Source organism: Aphelocoma coerulescens, chromosome 4 (genome assembly GCF_041296385.1).
Source record: "Aphelocoma coerulescens isolate FSJ_1873_10779 chromosome 4, UR_Acoe_1.0, whole genome shotgun sequence".
Classification (NCBI taxonomy): domain Eukaryota; kingdom Metazoa; phylum Chordata; class Aves; order Passeriformes; family Corvidae; genus Aphelocoma; species Aphelocoma coerulescens.
Window position 1 is genome coordinate 35,952,847 of NC_091017.1, and position 26,376 is coordinate 35,979,222.

A 26,376-nucleotide genomic window follows, 5' to 3' on the forward strand; every position below is an offset into this window, starting at 1 on the left:
CTGTTTTTCTAGATTTGCCAGTAAAGTCTGTGAATAATGGTAGTACATAAAGACATGTTTGCAGCACAGAGGTTTAAACAAGCAATGCTTCTTGTTGTCTCTATAGGAATCACTTTTCAAGGAATTTCTCCTGGACACTACACTTATTTTGTGGTTAGAGATATAAAAAGGAATTCTACAGTGCTTTACTGCGACTTCTTATCTGAACAGGTTCCTACTACTCTGGGGAGGGGACCTTACTGAGTTTGTAATGGAGTCCATCAGCTGGGCACCAAAGGCTGTTTTGTTCTGGTCCCTCAATAGCTGGCATTAACAATATTCACTGCCATTGTGAATGGGGTTAAGGTGACCTTCTGTAAGTCTCCTATTCATGTAATTTTTTTATTATTTTTCTATAGGAGTTCATAGAAGATCTGCTACAATTTTCGGGATTCTAGTTAAGGAAAAAATGTAGTTTTGATTTTATCTCTTCGGAGTGATTGTGACTGAAATCAAAAGCTAAAACTTACATTTCACCAAAGTGTGAAGGATCATGTTGAATTTTATTGGGATAAAAAAACTACAATTACTCAAGTAATTTCAAATACTCATTCTCAACTGCTCGAAGTCCTTCAAACAAAAGCTGATGTAATTTTTTACCTTATCCAGTTTTTATTTTAAACCAGCTCACATACTTTAAACTTCTCCTCCATTTCTACTTTAAGGTTAACAATATTTCCATCTTTCTGGAAATTGTAGTCCTCCCTCAGTTGAACTAATAAGCAAGAGTTCTTAGTTCAACTTGTTTCCTAATCATCAGTCATGTAGGAGTAATTTTTTCTCAAGATCCTTAATTTTAAGCTTCATGCTCAATATGCTGAATCTGATAATGAATTATATCCAGGCAATTTAATGTTCTTTATCAATTTTTTGTTGTTGGGGATTCAAAAACTAAAATAACCCCATCAGAATTCTTGCACTTAATGTCCCAGCTTGAAAACTTTCCATTTTTTATGGACTAATAGGGCTGTGTATTTTCTTGTACTTTGTCAAACATGTCAGAGCAACACCACTACAACTTCAAGAATCTTAAACCATGACAGTGCTGTCATCTGCTTTGTATCAACATCATTTTATGGGGTTTTAGCACAGAGGACAGTTTCCTGGGAAAATGAATATGCAGTTTTAGGCTTGTTTGCCCTGTGAATGTCAAAGTCTAGTTTGAACTACATTATGGTTAATGGTGATGGTTTTCTATTACCTCTGACAGAAATTTGATCCCACTTCTGTGAATGATGTTCAGAATTTTACTGCACTCTGACATATTGCATATCTCACTTGTTTAAGACTGAGAATGTAGTTCTTGAATCCCTTGCCTATCCTGTTTCATTAAATAAAACAAGGAATTTCATTCCACTGGGATTAATTGGTAGCAACAGAGTTTCTACAGAACATTATGCACTTTTAAACAATGCAGTACTCGCTTTAGCACAGCTTCTGCCAAACTAACATGCTGCGTAATTCCATTTGTATACCTCTGTCTTATGCTTGAAATGGAGGAAATATTATGCTATTTTTGCTTATTTCAGTAATTATTCAGGGATCTGAAAGAGTTCCCTGGAAAAAGACCTTCTGAAGGATTTGCTCTTCCTAGCAAATCACACTCTGCCCAGCTTGTTTTGTCATGACTTTGGGTAAACAACCGAATGAGGATGTTGTATGAAGATGAAATTCTTCTCAAGCAATTCCTCACCAAATGGTATGACTCAAGGAGACAGCTTGATCCCAAGCTGTACAGGAGGGCAGTGTTTTTACAGTAAAACTAATAAAAATTGTTAATAGCTAAAGACTATAGGGATGGTTCTGTTACAAAATCAGCCAGGCAAGCATGAATCAGTGTTAAAAGTGATATTTCTACAGCAACAAGGATGGTCAGCACCTCCAACAGAGTAAAGCCATCCTGCTCACCAGGCACAGTGCCAAATGGCTCCCTGCTCAGTTGTGGACTTGCTATCTGGTGTTAACCTCTTCATATGCAAAGATTAATCCATGTGGTTTAGCCATTTGCCTCAAGTGTCTTTTCTGTTTTAAACGTGACGTCCCCAAACCAATACCCAAAGAGTAATACCAGTCCTAAGTAAAGGCAGATTTACTGGGGATCTCTCTTAAGTTTCTGTCAGACCATCATAATCTTTTAATTTGTTGCTGCAGACCATCTAGTTACTTCCATATTAAAAGTACTGGAAGAGATACTGTAGAACAACAAGTCTTGGGGAGGTTTTTGTTCAAATTTGTCTCTTCAACTTCTTCCAATAATCTACACAACACTCTTTGATTTAATGTGTGTCTTTTCTTTTCCTTTCCCTTCTAATTTTTTTGGGTTTTGGCCAATGCTTATCCCATTTTCTTTCCTCTCAGTAAGTATAATCTAAATTGCTTCCTCCAGACTTGGGGTTCCACTTCCACTCAACTGGAAATCATACAAAGCAGTTCTTTATCTTATGAGAAATGAGAATGCATTTCACATGCCATGTACTCTCACTAAGAAAACATTGTGCTGCTGCACAATGGGAATGCCCACTACACTCTTGTCAGTCTCTCATTTCTCTTGCCATACAATTAAGTATTAAAGGAATTCTTTTGCATAGATCTCAGATTAATTTGAAGATCACAGCTCTGAATATAATTTTGCTGATTTTTTTTTTTTTAACCTGCTAGCCAATTTTTTCTGTGTTGTGAGGGAAGAGTTCCCAAGCAATTTTTCTTTTTTTTTTTTTTTTTTTTTGGGGGGGGGGGGTGGAAATCTGCATCTAAAATATCATGTGTTGTGCAGAGAGTTATCTCAAGAAAAATGCACTCAAACTTCCTTGTAATTATGAGGTTCCACAAGTTTCTCTGTTCTTTGGAAGACACCAGCCTACTTCTCTGAGTGCTGTTGGCTTTCTCTGTAGGTTGGCATGAGGAAAGTACAGCCATCATCCTGCTTCATTCTTATTTTCTTTGTGACTGAAACTCATTTTTCTTTTACATGTATATTATCACAAGAATATGCTTTTGTCCTTCTTTCCAGTTCCAATCTGTCATGAGACAAACACTACTGAAGCTCAAATCTTTTATGGTACATAAAAGGTTTTCTGTCTCAGCCATTCTGTCACTGCAATTTTTTTCAACTAAGGGACATCGACTCTTTTGTTGATAACTTTTGTTGACTGTCTTGCCTTTTACCATGAGTCTTGTAAGCACTGAGTGAAAGGTGTGAAATATAAAGTGAGGATGATTTTAGATGACACAAACTGGAAATTAAACAAAAAACTAGTCAGGCTACACTTAATCTCAGTTTGCCACTGGCTTTAAAAGAAAGTGATAACACTGTTACAAATCCAAGTTGAGCTCCCTCACCATGACTTTTTTTTATTTAGATGTATAGTCTCAGCATAAATTTCCTTCTATTTCTGGACATTACTGCTTCCCAAGACTGCTCCTGTACATCCTAAGGTTCACTGCTGACAGGATTAAAAGTGCAGCATTTTTCACTTCTACCACCCTATGGTCACTTGGGGTTCATGAATCAGTTCTACAAGACAAGTCAAATAATTCATGGCTTTGAGGATAATTTTTTTTTCTGAAATTTATATTATTAACTCTTGAGATAATAGTTCCTTACTTACAAGGGAAAGACCCGAAAGAAATGCAAAATATCTCTATATAGTCCCCATGTCATTTCCCTTATCAGGTCTGACCGTTTCAGACAGATCAGTCATCAGGAGGTTCCTCTTCCCTCTGTGAGCCCACAGAAAATCCTGTCTCTTTCTGCAGTTGTGTCTCAGTCCCTTGCCTGGTTTTACAGCCTTCTGTTATGAAACATTCCTCACTCTTTCATTCCCTCCTTGGGTGCTGGACACAAACATCTTCCCAACTATCTCAAAACTTAAGAGCCTTGAAATAAGAAGTCCTGAAGTCCTGATTTGGCAGGTGTCCCCTTTGTTCTGCTTCCAAGGAAATACCACCATTTTCTAAAGTTGAAGTAGGCTGTGTAGTTTTCCCTAATCCCTACCATTCCATTGTTCATATATATCCTTCTGACAAGTCCCAAAATTTTGGTGACCTTTCTCTTTGCCTGGTTTCCAATGCTGAAAGACAGGTGACACCCAAGGGTTTGCCTGATTGCATTAATAAATAATGTATTCAGTAATCTAACAATTTAATATCCTCAACCGTAACTAATAAGGTACACACAGGTGATTCTTTTTAGCTGACCCCTGTATGCTAACTTTTCAGTCATTTTTTAAAATAGTATTTTGTTATCATGAGGAAAAGAAAAAACATGTAATTTGATTTTATTGCATGTTTAACCTGATTTTACAGTGAGTTATCTTAGAAGAGACAATCAGCAGTTCTAAGTCCCTGCAGAAGTAAATGAGAAAAGATATTAAAATCATGTCTACAGTCTTTAATGGGTAGATATAAATGTGCTAATCAGTCTAGCTCCAAATCCATCAAAGCAAAGGCACATCAAGTAGCAGAGGTTCACAAGGTCTAGATAAAAAACCCTTTCAAATATTCTGTTAGTCTATGTGTATGAATTTACATTCTTAAATAGGCTTAAATATGCACAAGGAAAATGGATTCAGCTCTGGGCTATTATCATGAAATATTGTGCCACATCTATTAATAGAAAGTAATTTCAGTATCTCACTATCTAAAGTCAGTGCCTGAATAACTCAACTTTAGCACAACACTTTAAACAGTGTTAGCAGCATGATTTAGTGGGTGTGGAGGGACATTTTTGTGCTTTTGCAACATGTAGGTGAATATTGGACTTCAAAAAGAGAAGACAAAGCATACTTTATTTCTGTGTGCTCATCCAGGAAAGCGTGTTTGGAAAATCTTTGTTAGAACTTCATGCAGTAGCTTATGTATGATCTTGATTATATCTGAATATTCAGGTTACACTTTAAAAATATATAAAAGAGATCCCTCTGCCATACTCACCTTAACTTTTCAAATTCACTTTATTCTGGGATGTCACAAAGATGCTAGCTGACCTGATTCAGTCAGAACTCCTTCTAAGACTAGACCTGCAGTATCCTGGCAATCCTACAAATGCATCTGCATTGCAGTAATGTGAAGAAACATTCTTTGCACCTAAGTGCTACTTTTTAAAAATGAGGTCATATATACCTGAGATATATGTTCTAGAAAACCTGAGAATGAAAAATCATCCATTTATCAAAAGTACCTTTAAAGAACTTTGATGTAGTAAGGGACTATTAGCTTATTTTTGCTGTCACCAAGACACTGCCTTCTGTTTTGTCCTATTCAATGCCTTTTCATTTTGTAGTCAGATGCCAAATGGTATGTCTTCTCTGACAGTCAGAATAGCATTCTCCTACTCTGAATAGAACAGCTCCCAAAGAGTTCACATCTACAGAATTATTAGCACATGCCTATTTCAACAGCGTCTGTAACAGTACTGCTACTTTGGGTACTGAGCCATGAAGGCAGCTTCCCTTCACTTTCAGGTTTTGGTGAAATTTCATGAGAGGATTCTTGGGCAAATATTTTCATTCATAGATAGGGAATGCCAAAAGCAAATTAAAGTCAGTCAGCCTCTGTTCATTATCTCAAAATCTCATGAAAGTCAGAAGGAGTATCAAAAAGTTATAGTGTGGTTTGACTTGGAAAGGACATTAAGGATCAACCCCTTCCACTAAGACACTGAAGGAAAGAAAAAATCATGTTCTGTGGTTAAAGACCAACTTTAGAAAAGTCACTTCTGGTTTTTTATACCATTTTAAAATATTTTGCTATTGTATTTCTTCTGACAATACTAAGAAGCAGTCTGAAGAGCTTAATGTTTGAATGTGGCTATTGCCAACTGGCTACTGCTCCTGCATTCCTTTTTATAATGTTATTTGCATATGCATACCATTTATCTCTGTTAACTATTCCATTATATATTGTTATCCTGTATAAGCAATCCAAAGAGGGCACTGTTAAGTGGTAACAACCAAAAAAAATCAACTGCACAAAACTCCATGTCCCCTCCAGCCTTACGTCTTGTATAAGGTAGTGGTTTTTCACTAATTTCCCTTTGAAATACTGCTATAATACTACAGATCAAAAGAAAACCTAGAAGGAAAGACTTGAAGGAAAAAAAAAAGACAGCAGAGATCTGAAGCTGATGGGAGCTGCTCTCTGCTGTGACTTTTTTTTTGCACAAAGCCTTGGTACAAAATAAGTTATCAGTGCTATTAAAAAAAAAAAAAATCTAGTGATGGTATGTAATGTTGTTTTCTGACAGAAAAGCCTTTCATAAAATCAACATAAAACCTGGGAGTTTCATACTGGAAATGGCAACTACTAGTTTGTTCAGTACTAAATATGTGTTTGATTTTCTTTTAAAACTCTAGGCTAAAGTTGCTTTTAGGAACTTCCAGATATTTTATTTGCTTCTTTACTTTTTTTACTCTCATCTTCATCTTAAAATCCCATTATAATTTAACATGCAGCTTATATCCACTTATAAATTGACTATTCATCTCGTATAACTCTAGGGATATGTCCCAGAGGAGGGGAGAACACAGGCTGTGAAGCTTTTCTGAGACAGTTCAGAGCCCAAGATCTTGCAGACTTTGGGATGGCTCTGGCAGCTTTGTTTTCTGTGTGATAATACAAGCTCCTCCACAGGGTAAAGGGAAACAAGGGGAAGAAAAATATAAGAAAGGCAGGCACATAAAAGCAAGACAACATGGGAAAAGGGGAAACAGAGGAGAATATGTAGGCACTGGTAAAAATCTGGGGGAGGGCTACAGGAAGAAGAAAAAGGGATTAAAATCTAAGGGAGTGGAATCAGGAAAAGAGGAGATGGGAAGGAAAAACAGGTTTCAAGTTTCAATGGTAAAGTGTACCACTGCTATAAATACTCTGAGAACTATAAGAGAGGTAAGAAGAACAGTCTGTGATGTGGTGTTTGGGAGTCAGAGCGGAATAAAGGGAAAATTAATCACTCATGAGAAACGAATACTTTATTCAAAGCATAGAATTATAATAAATAGCCACATTGCTCACTAGATACCTTGTGCATGCAAGGCAGGCACAAGTCTTTATCTAGAAACCATTTTGTTAACCTATTATTAACTTCTGGCTGTTGGGCTCTGAGAGGTAATATTAAGAAGGGAATAGGAGACAAGTCTTATGTACCGTGTCAGTGCCAATGGTGTGTTCAAAGCTTAGCTGCTGACATTATAAATTGCAAGCTGGCCAAATGGCAGCCATGCCTGCTCTTTTTGCTCACTCCCTCCCTTCTCCTCGTGCTTTTTAAGGTTTGCAATTGCACAGCAAACAGACACAGCAGAAGGATTTATTTACGGAGACCACAATTTCATACCTCCTCATTAGTTTCCATTCCTTCTGAGAATATAAAGTAGGTGTTACAGAAGGTCAATATCTTCTGAGAATAGTTCAATAATATTCTGGCCCCTCTGCTAAGTGTCCTGTACCCCTAGACACCCAAAAAACAGCAAGACAATTTGTTAGAGAGTGATTTTATATTTCACCTTGAGAACTAGGATGAATTTTGGAGTGAGTATTTGTTTTTGCATGCATAAGTCCCACATTTAACATTCCATATTTGGGGGGCAGGAGTGTCAAAAAGTATAGATTCTAAATACATTTATTCTTACTGTACTGGTGTGATACCATATTTCAAAACATTGTGTTAACATGCAGCTGCTGAGCTACACAGTTTTTAAGGCTAAGCTTTCCCATATTTCAATGGGGTCAAGAGAAAAGGAAGAGAAAATTAAATAGTTATCTTCAAAGCCCACCTTGCATAGAGCCACTATGTGACCTGAAGCCTGCTTTGGGGGAGTTGATGAATAAAAAGGATGAGAGTTGCTTATATTATTTCTTATAGTAAAGTTTAATGAATTATATAATTAAATATATGCTAACAAAGAATATTATATTAGCATTGGGTATGCAGACAGATGGTGCAATAAGTGCATTTTCATGACATTGTTTTATGACCTCAAACTATACTATTATGCACAGCCCTTCATATTGGAGTATCTGTCTGGCTTGAAACATGTGAACAGTTCTATATTATTTGAAGAACTCAGGACATAAGGAACCAAGTAAACATTAGAATATGCATTATGTAAAAATATTTTCAGATAAATGTTTGTTGCAACTCTTCATCTTTGTTAGCAGAGACATGCTGTTAAGTGCAGTCAGTCAGGCTAGATTCAGAGTCTGAAAGAAATTGAGTACTGGGAGAGAAAAATGTTATAACTTTTATGTCCTAACCGTAATGTAGCAATCTGTGAGGTTATAATTTAATTCTACAAAATATGATTATACATTTTCCCCAGAGTCAGATGAGTTCATTCAGATGAATCTTTCATTCCAAGAATGCCTTGAATGTGCTTGAATATTTCTAGCTGAGGTTCTGGCTATTCTGTTCCCTGTAGCACCAAAATAAAGCATAAAGCACAACTATCTGCATATACCAGAAGTCTTCATCGCCTACAACCACTATCTGTATTTTATTAAAAAAATGAAAGAGTTGTAATTGCTAAATGACATTCAAATTATTATCAGCACACCTTGCAGAGACCATTAGGATGAATATCCCACTAAGATTTCTTTGTTCACAGACTCATACAGACACCTGACCATCATTATAATAAATTACCACAACTGAGAGTCTCTGGTCATTTTAATGCACAAGCCTTTTTTTAATGGATTTTTTGCCTTTTTCAGTTGCTGAACTATGAACTGCATCATCCCAGCTTTAGAGCACTTTCTGTCTTTTTTCTCTGGCTCTATGAACAAAGGAGAAGGGGAAGATAGCAGGTTTGAAAATTTTAAGCTTTGCAAGGCTTATTGTAGATGGAGAAGCATCCTTGCCTGAAAGATACTTTCTACATGGCTGGTGGGGTAGACAGAGACATCACTGAAATCAAAGATGAGTCCTGTTCAGCTAAGGACTCACAAGATGTCACTCCACTTGTGCAGGTGACAAGGAAACAGAAAACAAATCTGTTATCACAGGAAATACTATGGAAAGAGAAAGATGGAGCAAGCTGCAAAAAAATAGGAAAAGGTGTCTGTGTAAGCTAATCTTATTAGCTATGCTTATAGTAATTGAGAATGGGATTTCATTGTCTAAGGGGAAGTTTGAGGTAATTAAGAGGTGTTAATATGCTCTGAAAATGATGGTGTGTCCCAGAAGGAAAAAAGAGAAGACTTATGAGCAACATCAAATGATGTTCCTGAGTGCAAGAACCTTTTGGCAGGTAGCTAGAAATTCAGAGGAGAATGGAAAGGACAAGGTTTCTATCTTCTCTGATTTCAGTCCCTTGATTGAGTTGGAAAAATTTCAGAGATTTTAAATGGAATTTCTTGGATGAGCAAGAGAAAGGAGCATTATTGCTCCTGGCAAAACTTCATGTTAATTATAAGATAAACTTCGGGGACTGAAAAATCAATGAATGGTTTAGTGGAAAAGTTATAAGGGGAAGGATAAAAAATACCCATTCAAGAAGAGCTTTGCATGTCTGACTTGCCAAATTGTTGGACTGTATTTTTGTTCTCTTTGCTTTTAATGACATATTAACACATTCCATAGCACTGGGGATCAGTATATTTTTTATACACTACTTCCATGAAATGATTTAAGGGAGTATCTGAAACTTAAATTCCTGTGTAAATCAGAGACTTTCACCTCCTTTGCCTTTATGTATGTGAAATTGTAAGTGAAATCTGGCAAGCCAAGGACATGGCTAACATAGAGATGGGTAGTTCACATATTCAAACCAGAATTCTTTCTGTGCATCAGTTATCATAACAAGCTTTGATCATATACTTTCTGTATGCATACTGGCCCATGCCTGAGTCAGAATATAGGGAATCAATCTTTTCTTCTTTCCCTCTAAAGACATATTTAGGTACTGAGTTATGAGCCCTTTCTAACTGCCAATGTTTCATACACTACTAAGCTAAGTTGATTGCAAACAAAATTAGTCAGTCTACATGCATAGAACAGACATATTCTTGCCTTAAAAAATTACTAATTTGGGATAATTCTGACCATTCTTTTAATAGGCCAAAATGCTGTCTTCTGGAAGGGATAGTCAGCACTGCTATTCACCAGTAAACTGAAGGAAACAGCAACACCTCAACTAAATAAATAATAAATGTGGATTTGATAGCTGCCTCTGGGGCTATCACAAACATCTGTTTGTGCTACTGTGTAAGTGTGCGTGAAAAATTATCCCTCTGGAAAATGTATGCTTTTATTCTAAATACTTACACATAAACTGTATTACGTTATTAGGTGCCTCATATAGCCAGAAGGATTTAAGTTCTACACTCAGTAAATTTGGGTAGCAAAACATAAATTTGAGTAACTTTGAACAGGATTCTCACACAGAGCTTGAATTTTCTATTTCCCTAAGCAGATGGTAGGAAAACAGTTGATGTGGCTATCAGCCATAAGCACAAGGCTTTGAGGCTGGTATTTTTATTCACTGATCCCAGTGGCTGTCCTGCAAAATGCATGTTAGCTCCTGTTCTCCTGTGCAGATCATGAAAGGTTTTAGGGAGGAGAGTGGGAGATTGGTCTTCTTAACTTCATCAGAAATAACTGCTACTTTCCACCGTGAGAGCAACAAGCACAGTTTTACTAAGGACCCATGTGAGTACTCCCCATTTTCAGCCTATTGTGGCTGAGTAATGTTACAGGAACAGACTGCTTGAGGAAGTACTTGCATTACTCCCTAAAACGTTAGGTGATAACAGAAGCTGCCTACTAGAGGTGAAATAAAACACTTTTCAAAGCAATGGGCCTTATTTGCATATCAGTCAAAGGAAAGTTAATCAAAATTAACATAACTACTTTGTCTGAATAATGTTAGATCTAAAGTGTGCAATTATCAGATGTTCAATATTCCTGGTTCATGATCTTTCATTTTAATTACCTCTATTACTGGAAGTTATTCTGTTTAAAGTACATTCTGATGTCAGACACTGTACATTAAACAGTTATTAAAGATCTAAAACTGCAAGATAGCCACTAAGTGATATGAACTGTCAGGGCTTTGAAGCAGTATTTGTCCAGAAAGGACAAGGGAAATCTTATTGCAAGGAACGCCAGGGCCACACTGAAGGAAATACTGATCAGAAAATGGTTTCCTTCAGACGTTTTCCTGTAAGAGTTGCAAATAGAATTATTCTTTTCCAATGGCTTTACATGTTCATGTACAAAAAATTTGTGCAGGAAGTGGTTTTAAAAGGCTTTGCATTTTAATGGCCCTTTAAATTTGAATTGAAGACTGCATGGATCTGGGATTTTTACCCTTGGTTTCATGTTTCCTCCATGGTCTGAGATAATTTCATCACTTGCATGTCAAGTTGGTGCTATTTAACTTTCACTTTTAACTAAGCACAAGAAAACTGTCTTTATTTTAAATCTTGGTAATCGTAAAAATATGTAAACAACACTTAATGGAGGTGGGGTTTTTTTCTAGGTGTTAACCTCACTGCCCAGACTAAAGAAATGCTAAGTTTGGCTAATGACGTGCACCACTACTCAAACTTATAATACAAATAAGAGATAGAGTTTTTAATACCCATTCCACCCTATCACAAGTATTGAAAATTTTAAGAATGAAAAAGGAATAGGATTATTAGTGAATTTCAAGTAAAGCCAAAGAAAAATATTTTTTGTATTCATTTGGATGATCAATTGCAGTAAATTACATTTTCCTCAGATTATTTGTCAATTGGTGTAAGAGAGATATTTATATCAGCTATCTTGTGAAAATTAAATTGCTTGCATTTTAAAAGTGATTAGTATTCAGCATGGATGCTGAATCTTTTTGTTGCTAGCAATTCAGTGAAGTTTTTCATAAACCATATTGTCAGCAGTTTTGTTGCAGTAACAGGCTGAGACACATGGTATTCTGCATTTATGAAACAGCTAAATATTTTGTCATTCCCTATTAAAAACAGCGCGAGTACAGGAAGATTTTCAGCAGACAAATGCTCAAATCCTGAAACAATCTTAAAATGCTTTCTTTTTTACCCCCTCACTTTCATTAGGGTAAACAGAGTAGTCATGGGGTGCAATTGAAGCTACTACCACTAAACCCAGCAGCTGGATCACAGTAAAGGACTTGAATCAAAGACATCAAGATTGAGTCATGGTGAGTTGATTTTGATCACTAAGAAAATCTATAGAATTTGCAAAGGTAAGAAAAGAAGATTCTGTGGGAAAGCCAGATATAAGTAAAAATAAAAGGAAAAAGAAGAAGAAGAGCACCATCTCTTTCTTGAGATGGTAATAAAATTAGAGTGGTGTGGGCACTATTTTCAATTAGTCTTGTACATCATGACAACACACTTGCTATCTTACTGTTGAAATAATGCAATAAAAATCAATGTTCCCTGAGTTCACAAAACTGATCTCTGAAATTCCTATACCAAGGAGTCTTTTTTTGCTTCCTTAGGATAATTTACATTATGTCACATTTAAAAAGAATATTAAACAAAAGGAAATTTCATTAACTGCTCTTAATATTGGAATTGGTATATTCTAGAAAGGAAGCAAAACAAAATCAAAGTATCTCACACCTCTGCCAGAACTAAAATATATTTAACTATTTAAATCTTGGTCTATTACATCTGGAAGAATGATCAATAAACACTGATGGTCCATCTCCACCAATGCTGACTGTCCAGCATACTGAAAGACAGATGACAGAGTGACTTTTCTTGATGGTTTTTCTTCAGTCTTAGAATGAATTGGCTGATGAAAATGTCCATGCAGGAGAGTGCTGTGCTGTTTAAAGAAGAGTCCAAAACAAATCTATTTTCCAGTTCTACGGTTTTTTATTGTTGCCTGTCTGTGTGCTAGCTAGAATTTCATGCTGCCAAATCTGATTGTAGGATCAAAGTCGTAATTATATAACTTTCCCCCTCAGGAAAAGTATTGCACAAGATGTGATCTTCATTCATTGATCGCTTGTACTGAAACTGCGTTCTACAAAAGGAAGAAAAATTTTTAAAATAAATCAGATCTCTGGGGAACTCACTGAAACTGTTTAACTCAAAAATTTCTTCAGCTAAGTCAGAGCAGCTCATGATATTTTTCACCTGCAGACCCCAAAATAATTTCAAGAAAGCTATAATAATTTCTGTGGTGGGTCCTTAGGGAAGCAATTGCCACCAGTGAGAGTTACTCCTTTTTTTCCCTATTTCCTACTCTTAATTTCTATAGAGGGAGCCAACAAGAAACTGAACAACAAACTAGCCTAAAACACCTGCACCTGCCTTGAATGGGTCTTGGCAGAGACTGTGCAGTCACTGTGTGAAAAGTACAGTGTGGTGACATGTGTCACAACTGCAGAGGCCACCCCATGGGGACATTGCCAGGGAGGCTCTGCTGCTTCTCTCCCCAGATAGCCACTGGGCAGCTTTCCCTTCCTCTTTTCGTTTTCCCTTGTGGGTTTCCTGTGCACCCCTCGTCCCCCCAGCAAAAAGAAAGGAAGTTTTCACCATTAGTCTGTGTGTGTAATCAGCCATGAACATTCCAATAAGTCTGTGTACATAAACCTGTGCAAGAAATAAATAAGAACACAATGTGATCACTCTTTAAAAATTTATCTTGACATTCCCTAGGACTAGTGTAACTACAACAGCTTAATGAATGCACTGGCAAGTGGTATTTTGATGTTGAACAAACTTCAGATAAACTCTGAGGATAGCATTTTTCCTCCATGAGTTATATTGCATATCTGCTATTTTATCCAACATTTTTTATTTGTAATGTAGCTACCATGGCTAACAGCTAGGAATGCAATGGGAAAAGTGGGAAAATGGAAAAAGTATAATTGCATACAATGCCATATATCATGTATAGCTGCAGATAGCAGAGTAAACAAGCATGTGCTTCTCTCACTCTTAACTGCTACTGAGTCTAAAGAAGAATCAGATATTTCAAATACAAACAATTCTGGGGAACAGTATTAAATAAAAATTCCATGCTGCTTTTATCAAAGTGTAGTACTTAAGTGAACTGTATAAACTTGAATATTCTTTATCATGCTTTTTTTAAAAATGTACTTACTGCAGACTTCTCACTGTGGAGATGAAAACACACAGGTGCAATTAGAAAATGATTCAGTTGGAAGCAGGTGAAGTTATATGTCCCCAGAAACCAATCAGTGTTTAAAAGAATATATAAACTAATGCATTGTTACTCTTATCTTGTTTTATTACTTGCTGTTAAAGTAATCACGTGCACCCAAATATTTTAAAACCTAAATGTTAATAAGTTATACTACTCAACATATACTTAGAAAATAACTTCAATGTTAACTCAGTTGATCTTTTTTTAAGCAATATACTTGATTTAAAGGTAGCTCTGGGCTACCTGTGTATAATTTCCAACACAAGGAGACTGAAATACTTTCTAAACTGCAATTCTTTCTTCAGGAGAATACATGTGGCATGTAATAAAGGAGGCCATAAGTGGAGAGACACAAAAAAGAAGAAACATCACAGGAATGCTGAAATGGTTGTTTTCATCAAACAGATTAACTCGAGCCAAACTGAAAGCAGTCTGGCAGACTTAAAATATGGTCTTATCAAGAATATTTGGTGACTGTGAGTAAAAATGTAAACATCAGTCTTCAGCAGTCTCCAGCATTTTATAATGGCAGTTCAGAACTTCTGGGAGTGCATATATAGAAGCTAACTGCAAGTATCCTATCACAGCTCCCTATTAGTCAGTACTGCTTTCCAATAGAATGAAGAAATTTAGAATAATCCTCGTAAATTTCACTGGAAACACAGGAACATTAAGTTCTTATTACAGACATCTGGATTAGGTGCCTAAAGCTGGAATGTATGAATTAGCTTTTTCTATTTCATTAATTTGCTTTGTTTGGCTTTTTTTGTTCGGTTGATTTTTTGGAGGGGAGGTTGGTTTTTGGGGGATTTTTTGGGGTTTTTTGTGGGGTTTGTTGGGTTTTTTTTTTTTTTGGTTGGTTGGGTTGGGGTTTTTTGAGGGAGAAGGAGCTGGTGATACAAGGCAGTACAAAGAAATAGTCTTTTCATAGTTTCTATACATGAGTAATCAGGGACACTAGGAAGCCTGCTACCCACATTTTTTAGCTCAGCTATATTTGTTGTCTAATCAAATTGCCTGGATGAAACATCTAAATTGATCCAACCTCTTAACTCTCAGGAAAAAAAAATTGATTTAGAGGCCAGTAAGGATTATGTGACTTGGTTTCACCTGTTGTCTCTGCCCTAGTGAAAGGAGCCCCTCTAGGTATTGCTCTCTGAATCATTACAGAGCAATTGAGCATCCCTTGTGGCCTTAGTCAAGAAGCTATGGGAGGCTCACATATGAGCTTCATAGGCATTGCTGTTCAGCAGAGTTTTTGTGACAAAGCCTGACATCTCTTTAGAAGTGTCATGTGAGAGCAGCCCAGGTTTTTATGACTGTTGTTTGGGGAATTTACCAACTGAATAGAGAGCAAAGATGCTGACATTAAGTATATGAAGCAATGCTGAAAGTAGGGATTTCTACTTCAACTCCATGTATAAACTGGCATTTCTTTATCAGGGCAAGCCTAATGGCTGCCCCATCATCTCACAAATTAGGAATAGTTGCTCACCATCTGTGGCCCACAACACAAACCCCATTAGGAAACCACATGAGGCTTAGCAGTCTCAGAATCATGCCCAGGTCTGCTGCACTGCTGCACTTGTATTTACACCCCTGCTGTGAGGGGAAGGCCTGGGTCTGTTTAAGGTGGCACACATCAGCTTACTCCACACCCCTTCTAACAGGACCAACAAATGCATTTGGGAGCAGCTTTGTGCAGATGCCATGGGAAGTCCATGTGCTCTTGTGAAAACCACTGGACAGCACACAGCAGCAGGAGCCTGAGGAAACAGCACGCAAAGGTTTTCCCTGTACCTGTGGCATGCTGCAGCTTCCTCAGCGTCCTCGTTCTAATCATAAGTGAGTCTCAGGGTGGCAGAGGAAATGGGAGATGCAGCACATAATCACTGGCCACACCACATGGGGAGATTTTGAATGATCAGCTCCTATGTCATGTGCAGTTTTGCCGATCTTGAAATATGGCAAAGTACATTGTACTGACACACTTTGGAGCTTTCAAAGTACCTGCTGATTGTATTTTTTTGTGCTCCTACAGAGAGGGAACTGCCAATCTGCATGGGGCATATTGTACCCAGTTAATTTTATAGGCCACGTGGAAGAGGGGCTTGTGTCCTTGCTGAATAAAATTTCAATTTAAATGTAACTCTCTGCTTGTTGTCTAGAAATGTAGAGTCACATTTAATTGGCTTGCATTGATCATTTGAAACTGCTTATTAGAGTAAAGCAGTGTTTTGACAAAACTGTAGCCTTCAAATAAATGGAAAGAGAGGTTGCAACTAGCAATTATATTCAAATTTTCCATTTACCAATATATGGATTTATGAAAAGCACATCTAAAACGCCAAGATTTCCTGGGATTTTTTAACTATACACAAAAGTGGAATCTCAACACAATTAAAATGTGGAGGTTAACAGAAAAGCATTAATGTTTCTTCTATATGTAGTTCTTGATCTGTGTTCCAAGGAAATACTAATGGTTTTAAACAGGGATAAGAGTAGTGCACCACAACTAGAATGGAAGTCTGCAATATCCCTTGTAGGTAGTTAAGCATTTATAAAGGTATTTGTACAGCACCAAATACAAGTAAATTAGTTCTTCTATTTGCATAAAGGTTTTTCAAACCTGCTGACAATTGTTAGTGCAGCATTCAAGTAAAAATTGCCTTGCCAACTTACAAAGGAATTAAATATTTTGCAAAGAGCACCTGTCAAAGTGGGGAGAAAAAAAACCCAAACATAAAACCAGTGAAATAAGTACTGCTTGACTTGGACTTCCTTTGGTTTCATTCTCAAAACTTTGAATTAAGAGGAAAAACAAAACCTGACTGATCTGACCATTGCCCCTGGTTCATCTTAAGAACAGCTGCAATACACCTCAGCTTTGCTGAAACAAACAGGGTTTGTTGACTGTTTCCAAGGGAAGGAACCACTCCCACGAAGTCACAAGCTTTGCCTCTGCTAGTGCTCAGTAATCCCTTCATCATGTTGTCAGAGCACAACCTTTATATTTAAGTCCTTGAGGTATATGCAAGGGAAAAAAGACTTCTTGCTGCCTCAGTGGTCTGGTTAATAGGCATTATCAGAGCTCTTATTGTGGCAAATTCTGCTTCTAAGCAAACTTTCAATAGCTCTATTGTGACTTGATTAAACTTGTTTGTTCTATTTTTACACCAGCCTTGCCTGCTGGTTCTAAATATATTACACATTCACAGCTGAAGATGCCCCTATCTTTTCTTCATCTCTTGTTCACACTTTTTATTGACAACTTTTGAACTATTGAGTAGCAATACCCACTAAGTTGCTATGTGGGCTGTGCTAAACTTTAGCTTGCAGTTTCATGTACTGAGTGGGACTTTTGATGAAAAGGACTTTAAAATTTCACACTGAAAAAATATGATGATTTTGGGGGAGTATTATGATGTTTTCAATCTTTAAAATAAAGGAGCAGAGTTTTCCCGAACTCTCAGTGTCATCTACACAGAATCTGTGGATGAACATGATTCTGCATTACAGTGTTTGTCATGCCACAAACTGTATATGTTTACATGACAAATGACATTTCTGGCTTTTATAAACTCATTATAATCCAAATAAAGTATGCATGTCTTAGCTGTAAGGTACTCAAATTCTGATCAGGCAATAAGTAATAAATACATATTCTCTGTTCTGAAATGTAACCTAGGGCTTCTGTGTGCTGTCATGGTTCCAAATGGAAAGTGTACTTATGTCATCTTTGGCCATGTGGATAAATGAGAAGCATTTTACAAGTTTTAAGTCTGAAAGCAATAGCTGTATGGAAGAGGGAATATGGCACACATATTTCTGCAGAAATTTTCCCCAAATGAGCCCAAACTATATATGTGTAAAGCATAGTTTATATAGTGTTTCCTGTGGTCATTTATTCTACTGACTAACTACCCCCACTATTAGGAAGTCATGCATTATTTCTTATTTGTGCTTATCTGGCTTTCAGCTCTTCACTGCTGTTTCATATTACATCTTTCTCTGCTATATTAAATATCCCATTAGAACTCAGCAGAAGTAACTGCAGGAAAGTGCTTATGAACTATAATCAAGTTACATTTTGAACTCTATTTTGAGAAAGTAGAGCGAGTAACTCACTAAAGATTTTATATTATATTTTAGCATGTTCTCAGCATTTTTTCCTGGTTTTTAACTTCCCTTTTCACTAATTTAAATTTATAGAAACTGTTAGGAAAGTAGGTCAAGTGTTCATGAACCTGACTGTGTGCAAAGACAATCATTAAACTCTGTAATTGACTTAGCCAGATATCTGTTCAAGGCACCCTGGGGCCAGAGACGTAGAAAGATGTTAGACTTGTTTACATGTACCCCAAAATGTTCTTTACCTACTTGCCTCTATTTGTTGCTCTTATGTTGGCCAGATGATCAGCTTGAACTTTGGAGTGAAAACATCCAGATAAAGAGTATTAAAAACTCTTAAATGCAATTCCAGGAAAGAGCCTTCACAAGACATGTAAAGGTAGGCACAGCCCCAACTGTATCCTTTCTTTTAAGTTATGTGTCCAACAATTTATTGTTCCTCTTGATGTCCCTCTCTAGCTGCATCTTGGTTTTGTCCTTTGGTTATTTGATTTTGGCCAGCATGCCTGATCTATACCTTTATAGGTATAGATCATCTTCAATGATCTGGTTTAATTCGAATTTGCAGTATGGTTCTTTCCTGCACTAGGAATTAAAAACTACTGGTTAAACCTATCTGTTTTCTTCATTACTCTGCCTTTCTTCCCCCCAGAATAGTTCTGTTTACACTTTTATTCTAAATACTGCACTGCTAAGGAGCTGCCAGATTTCCTCAGGGTTATTTTAGATCAGTATCCCAGAAGACTTCACCTATGAAACCTCTGATTTATGAAGTCTGCTTTTTGAAGCCTGCTATTTTTGCTTTTTTTATACTGCAGCAGCTTTTCGAGCCAAAGCTTTTCCGCAGCTGTATTTTGTCCAAACATGTCAAAAGTTTCAGACCGTTTTGGGGTTTGTTAAACCACATGCTATAAAGAAGAAATAAAAATCGTGTACATGCAATAAGCATGCAGGGAATAATGACTGCCTCGAGGTGGCAGCTTTTCAAAGGACTTTGTGATATTTTTTATTTCATCTCATGAGGAAATAAACAGGAGAGGAGAATTCGCCCCAAAGGAAAAATTTGTGCACCATTGCAGCCAAAATGCAACATTTTTAAAGTGTGTGTGGTAATACACACAGCTAAAACCACATGACCAAAATGGGAATCTTATGCCAAAAGAAACATCAAATTAATTTAAAGCAAAACAAAAAAAAAAATCAGAAATTTTTGGAGAATTGCCTGCCTCACCTTGGTTTTCCATGACTTTCCATGATCGGGCCACGAAGAAAACCTCTGAGAAAAATCTTGTGACTTGCTTATTTTCAGTAAAAATTACTCAGACATATCTTGCTTGATGATGAGATGTCCTAAGAAGGATTTGATCTGCAACACTTGTCAAAGGGACTCTACAGAAAGAGAATGAGCAGATAGCTCAAAGTGTAACTGTTGTTGGTTGCAGCAGTATTAAAATCTGGCTGTCTGATTTCAAAACCAGGTGATGATGTTTGCATGGATCCCACCATGGGTTTAGATTGCAGGTTACAAATACTTCTTTAAAAAGGTACAAATTTCCCAGCTTGTTCTGGAAGGACACCAGAGTACCTCTAGCGGATGGTCTGCATGTAGAATGCCTTCTGCCTTGGGGTTTTGGATTATACTCTGTATTATTGGAATGCAACTATTTAAGCTAAAGCTACTTCAGCACAAGTTATTAATTCATCTTTTATAACAGAAAATTCAAAGGCTTTATCTATTTATAGAGAAATAGAGACCAAGAGGAAGACAATACTACTAGACATCTAAATGATGCCTGGATAAAGCATGAGAAATACAATGATTGTTTCTTCTTAGAATTCTACCCATCAGTTCCTATTTATTTGTTTTAATATTTTGGGCAATTACAAAATCAGAAAAGGAATAATAACTAATAATCTGTTTTTCCTCAGAGACCTGATGATTGAAGCTGATGTCTAGGAATGTAGATAATCAAAACACAAGCATTAAATTGTGTGAGATCAAAACCTTTATACGTGCACCACATCTTTTAAGCAAGCAATAAAGGCTGAAGCTAAAAACTGCACCAGCTTTTTGAAATCCCAGAGCATCTATAGGAGTAAAATTCATTGCTAAATTGCTGCTTTCGGGCCACTGGAGACATAGTTCATTATCTGCAACTTTTATTTCACTTTACTTCAGCAGAATGTAGAAACTAGGTATTCATCTGCCTGGGCCCTCTGAAGACTTAATTTCAGAGCACACCTGTAGGACAAAATGGAGTCAGACTCCATACAGAACATAATGATGGCCCCTGCTGTTTCCTTTAATGTGAGCATATGTCAGCACCAAGCAGCACTGATTGTGTTGCCTCCTTTCATGTCAGAGCCCAACGTTTAAGGCTTTTGAGCCAGGTGAGAAAAATTTCATTCAATGCTTTCATGTTTGTGAAGAGTACACAAGGGATCGAGGGTAACAGAGCTGTTTCTTTTAATGAAGCTGCATTCCTGAACAAAAAATAGTCCCAGACTCAGCCAGAAAGAGAGCACAAAACACTGTATGCCACTACAATTCTAGCTGCTCACGCACTTGTCTAGAATTTTTGTTGTATTATCCCTATCACAGAAATATTTCCTAAAATTAACATAGAAATCATCCTGGAATAAAATACAAAACCAGGCCAAATCCATTCTTTGATGTTTTCTTACTCTTCATTAAGATTATACTTTATATTCTCAATTATATGAGAAAATTCAAGATAATTGGAAATAAATACCATCAAGGGGAAAAAAGACTTTTATAGTATTAGTCAGCCAGACACTTGGGGAAAACACCAAATATTGTTAGTTGAAATGTAAAACTGTTGTTTAGTCTTACAAACCTGTAAATTTCAGCTGTGTTTCAAAACAAAATCAGAAAACAGAGTAAGAAAAAAATCCCTGGAGGTCATAGCTTCCTATGGTTTAACCATACATTCTGCGTGGTTACTTTGGAAAGGTTTTCTCCACTTGTATTACTCCCAGGGCTTTAGAACTGCATGCTTAGTATTGAAATCAATTTCTCATTTTGGTTCAAGCTGCTCATAGAAATATGGATTTTTTTTTTTCATGCCCAGTTTAGTTGAAGGAAAGGAAGAAAAGCTCACCTAAATAAAAAGAACTCTGCTAATATAAGCTCCTTCACAACAGGCTATCAGCTGTCCCCAAACCTAACATCTTTGCTAGTTTTGTCAAGCAATTTTCATTTTACACTTCTCAAAAGCTGCAGTATTAGATACAGATAAATGTTATACTTAGTAACTGTTTGCATCCAATGTGTATCTGTGTAAAAGAACAATCTAAATAGTACCCCAAGCAGAACTTAATGCCCCAGTGAATTTAGCTCCTGAATATTTACCAGCATTAGGAGAATGTTATAACACTGATCACTTGTAATTATATAGCAGTGACCTTGGGATTTCTGAATTTCACAGTTCTCTTCTGCTCTCTCTGTTCTGTTTTTTGTAGGCTGTTTCAGAAATACAAAATTAGATTTCTAAATTAAGGCACTACATAAAGGCACTGGATTGGAAACCATACCTACTTCATAAATTCTGGGTTCATTCTAGAGAATTTACTTTCTTCACAACAGTGCAGTGGCAAACTGTGGGTTTGGATAGTCCTACACATAATGTCTCAAATGCATTCTTCAGTGGTTCCCACTTTTGATAGTGTCTTCTTATATATTTACCCTTTAATAAGCCCTGCTTCCTTATACTGTAACTCTCATCCTCTTCCCCCTCACTTCTTAGGAGTTTTGGGCGATTTATTGCTTTGGGGGGGATTTTTTTTGTTCACTTTAACATATGTTTATTCTACATGTCTAATTAGCTGTTCTTTTCTTGATTTTAGGTTAAATTTTTCCTCAGTTCAGCTTTTCCCTTGAAGGGAGCATTGTGGGTTCACATGTAAAGGCATTGATGAGTAAGCAAACTGTAAACAGTTCAGAAGGCTCTTGGTGTCCACTGAGGGTAATTTCTTAATCCAGGTGGTAGACAGCCCAGATGTATTGCCATTCTGCTACCACACATGAATTTCTCTCTGACTTTAAAGTTGACTTTGATAATTGTCTAACACAAAGGTTTCATAGGTGAGTTACTTAGACACCTTGCATTCTCAAAGCTGTATAAACTATATCTTTTTAGAGTACATTCTATCAAAGTATGATTTAATTGTCAATGTTTATATGTTTGGTACCGTCTCATGTTCAAATATGTAAATAAATTCCTCGTGAACATTTTATGAACTTTGCACTTTTGATATGCAGCTATTCATACTAGGGTCTGCGTTTTCTTCTAGAATCTTGGGTGCTGTAAAACAAAAATTGCACTGCCTCAAATAGGAAAGACAGAGGTACCTAGGAAAGAGTCATATTGAAAAAGCAGGATGTCATGTGCAGTTCCTATAACTGCATAGTTATAGGAATTGCATATAGTTCTATATTTCTGCATATAGAACTATAATTCCCAAATGGTATAACCTAACAAAGCCATTAACATCATACCTGTAATAGTACCCAGTCATAAAAATGCTGTTAATGTTTTTAATCAGTCAAAAGACTGGAAATGGCTGGTTAGGAAGAGATACCATTAGCAAGGCTTATATGTTTGGTTGTTTTTTAAAAAAATGTCCTTTCTGCATTCTAGCGGCAGCTTTGAGTCAGGCACACCAGTGGGATTTTATTTGATTTAGTCAAAACACCCAGCTGGAACAAACAGCTGTAGAAAACTGGGAAAAATGAGGGAAGCAATGAGCAAATTTGCTCTGACTGTGGCCTTCCTTCACACCAGCTGTAGCAGGACAGCTGGACAGAGTCACCAAAGCACCCAGTGGCAGAGGGTACTTTTGCAGAAGAGAGGAAAGCGTTTCAGTGAGCTCAGAGCTAAATTACTGCTGCTTATACACCATTGTCATCAGCTAATCTACTGTCCCATCTACAAAGAAAAGACATGTAAGGGAAAAATAGTCATCCACTAATCCCTCCTCTTCTGTCTGCTCTTTTCTTGTGGAAAAGTGAAATTCTTTGTCCTTGCTCCCCTCCGTAAGATGCAGCCTGAGACCTAGCAGGGGAGTTATGATAACTCTGCAGCTGGGAGCTGTCACTAGAGCCAAATTTTGTAAAATATCTTTAGCTTAAAATAACTTAGCGGAACTGATTTCTGTCTTGAGACTCTTGGTGGATACACATTTGCAGTAAAACAAAAAGTTTTTGCTGTGTTTCTGTAGTAAAACCCTCCAGGTGAGAACATCTAGCTCAGGTAGTTTTTCCAACAGAGGAATGGCTCTCCCCTTTCTCCAAATGCAAGTGCCAGTAATCCCAGCTCAGTTGTAGCTGTGCTGATGAAAAGGGACTGGAGAAGGAAGTGAGAAGTCAGGAGGTCCTACAGCACAGGTGCCTCCTCAGTTAGCCTGGCCCATTAGGTCAGGTGTCCCAGGCTCTTCAGGTTTTGGGTGGTAGATCCTATTAAATCTCTGTAATTGTGAAATGGGAAAAGTAATCTTTATCAAAAAATAGTCCAATTTTACAGTACTACTTGAGGCACAAGTATATGAGATAGAGAGATAGATAAAGGTACTGTAGTACAGTTTAACATTTGGAAAGAGCTCCTGTAAATGAGGTCTTTTCTATCTTTCTGTACTTTAGACATTCCTGTGCTTCTCTTAAGAGCTCCTTTAGTTTGCTCTCCTCTGAACTCAGGAAACCTGGATGTAGGTGTTAAATGAGGAATATATCCTCTAAAGGTAAGAGTTATCCTGTAAAATACGAGTGTCTTATTCTCAGTTGTACTGTCTGCAAAGTACACTGACTGAGCTTTGAAAGCAGTGTAAATTAAATATAATTAAGCCAGTTATGCTCGTTTGCACAGCTAAATCTTTTGGACTGTAGGATTGATGTACATAATGAAGAATTTAGATTTTAAATGGTGTGTTCTGAAGCCTTATTAGCTATTCACATTGCTGTAATACAAAACCTAGAGTTTGGTCATCAAATGGCTGAGAAAACAAGAGGGTCACCTTGGGCTGTCACTTCTAAATATGAACTACATAATCTTTCATGACTGCAGATGGCAACATGGGCCCAGTTTTATTTCCAGTGCTTCATCCTGCACTTTTTGTGTTTCACTAGAACAGCAAAACAGCTGACAATCTAGTCAGCATTTTCAGCTGAAAATTTGCTTTGAGCAATTCTTAGTAATAAAACCATCATTGGCATAGCAATAGTCTTATGGGTCTTCAATTTGATGCATGACATAAAGCATCCTTGAAAGCATTCCTAACTAGACCAAGGAAAATTCCAGCTTTAGGAAAGAGCAGGAGTATATCTGAGATCCATATTACTCAGTACTTGGAGAAGCATGGCAACAGGTAGACTCTGACTGAATGTGTCAGTCTCATGTAGGCTAAAACTTAGAGATACAACTTTTGTCCCACCTATACAGCGTTTGCTTGGAGCTTATCAGTTGTAGCATTGAGCCACGGTTTGGTGTACAGTATTTGTTAACTTTTGAAAGAATAGCTGCAGCCTGTGGATAAGTAAACCTTTTTCTTCCAGCTAAAAAGGAATTCTAACTTATTTCCATAGTAGCAGATCTATAGCTTAGTGTATCTTTATTTTTAATAATGAAAGTTACAATGGTGGTGCATGCTATGGTTTGCTTATTTCTATGAAGTTCCTTCTACCTAGCACCTAATGTGAACAATAGAAAAAAGAATACAAGGTGATGGAACTTCACTAACAACTTATTTTAAAGTGTCTAATAATTGCAGTTATTTAATTCTAAGTTCAAAATTTGATTTGAGCACTTTGTGATAGAATCATGAGGTGACTCTTCTTGATAGCAAACAGAAATTATTTGGATTTAATGAAGCATTAATGTATTCTTTTAGTTTGTGGTTTGGTGGCACAATGTTTGTTGAATGTTTGGAGGGGGTTGTCCCCCACAGATCTGACAATTAAGTTCCTTCAGTTTAGATACTCTTTAGACTGAATTTCAATTGTAGAATTGCTGTAAGTAGAGCTAAAAGCAAATACTGATCCCAATGAAATCCAATGTCTTCTCAAAGCTGTTTGAAAAAAAATGCAATTCTGATGAGTTATTTCTTTGCTGTGTAAGGAATCAACATATAAAGCCTATGGTTTTCTTGAAAAGAGTTCTTAAACACCAACACACCATAACTTTTTACATTTTAGTCAAGAGGGAAACACTTACTGCCTTTCTAATAGACAGACATGTTTCTTCTAGTAAGAAGTAAAAATGCATTAGAGTAAGGTAAGCCAAAGCTATTTTTCAAAAGCTGGTCTCTCCTCCTTTTTCTGCTCTGCATTCCACAGTTCAGCAATGTGTGTGTTTGTAACTCTAGCTGCTTGATTTCAATATAATTATACGGAAAGAATGGGCTGGAAACTGCTGCTGCTTCTTTATGTGTTATTATGAATGTGTAAGAAGTTTAGAAGAGGGAAGATCTCAGTGGATTTTCCATAGTGCAAATGTTTATTTGCAGCAAAATTAACTTTAATGAGTATCCTTGCTAAAGGTCCTTGAAAAAGAGGAAGGCTGAAAAGTGACAACTCCCACTGGGGCTGAGCTTCAGAAAATATGTGTGAGTGGTATGTACCACATTTGGGGGTTTTCCCTGTTTACTCTGAGGTAGAATATCTTGAACTTTTGTAGTGGGTCAGACTGCTTTTTGAAGAAGCAGCTTGCTTGATTTATTACATTATCAGGTGAAAGGATCTACTCCAAACACATGTATGGTTCCTACAAATCTCAAGTAGTTATGACTAGATCAGAAGCAGAAAGCCACAGAGGAGACTATACAAGAAGGAAAATCATTTATTTAGAGTGTAAGTTCTGTCTCGCCCTGCACTGAAGAGGTAAAGCTTTTATTTTACTTTTCCTTGAAAGAATATTTCACTTATTTTTCCCTTTCTTGGTTCAGTTTCTTCTTCTATTTTCTCACCTTGGTAGAGGTTTTCAGCTCAGGCATTAGCCCTAGAGTATGTAAGAGTTAGATTAACTCTTAAACAGTTGTTTGAAGCAAGTGTGATCTTA

General features: G+C 36.9%; 1 protein-coding gene across 8 annotated transcripts in view; it reads left to right on the top strand.

Moving 5' to 3' along the window:
• Positions 1-26,376, top strand: part of RXFP1 (relaxin family peptide receptor 1) — an 86,043-nt gene that overhangs the window by 10,419 nt on the left and 49,248 nt on the right. Inside the window, exons 2-6 of one of the 8 annotated variants that reach the window (XR_011150668.1) lie at positions 12,088-12,191; positions 14,482-14,652; positions 18,589-18,704; positions 20,631-20,698; positions 22,175-22,562. Coding sequence is in view for 1 of the 8 variants with exons in the window: in XM_069013581.1 (XP_068869682.1) it covers positions 24,043-24,064 (22 nt within the window). In the remaining 7 variants the exon portion in view is untranslated. Of the gene's footprint in view, positions 1-12,087; positions 12,192-12,968; positions 14,334-14,481; positions 14,653-18,588; positions 18,705-20,486; positions 20,699-22,174; positions 22,563-23,932; positions 24,065-26,376 lie in introns of those variants that run through there. The other 7 variants (XR_011150665.1, XR_011150666.1, XR_011150670.1 and 4 more) reach the window with 7 other exon arrangements.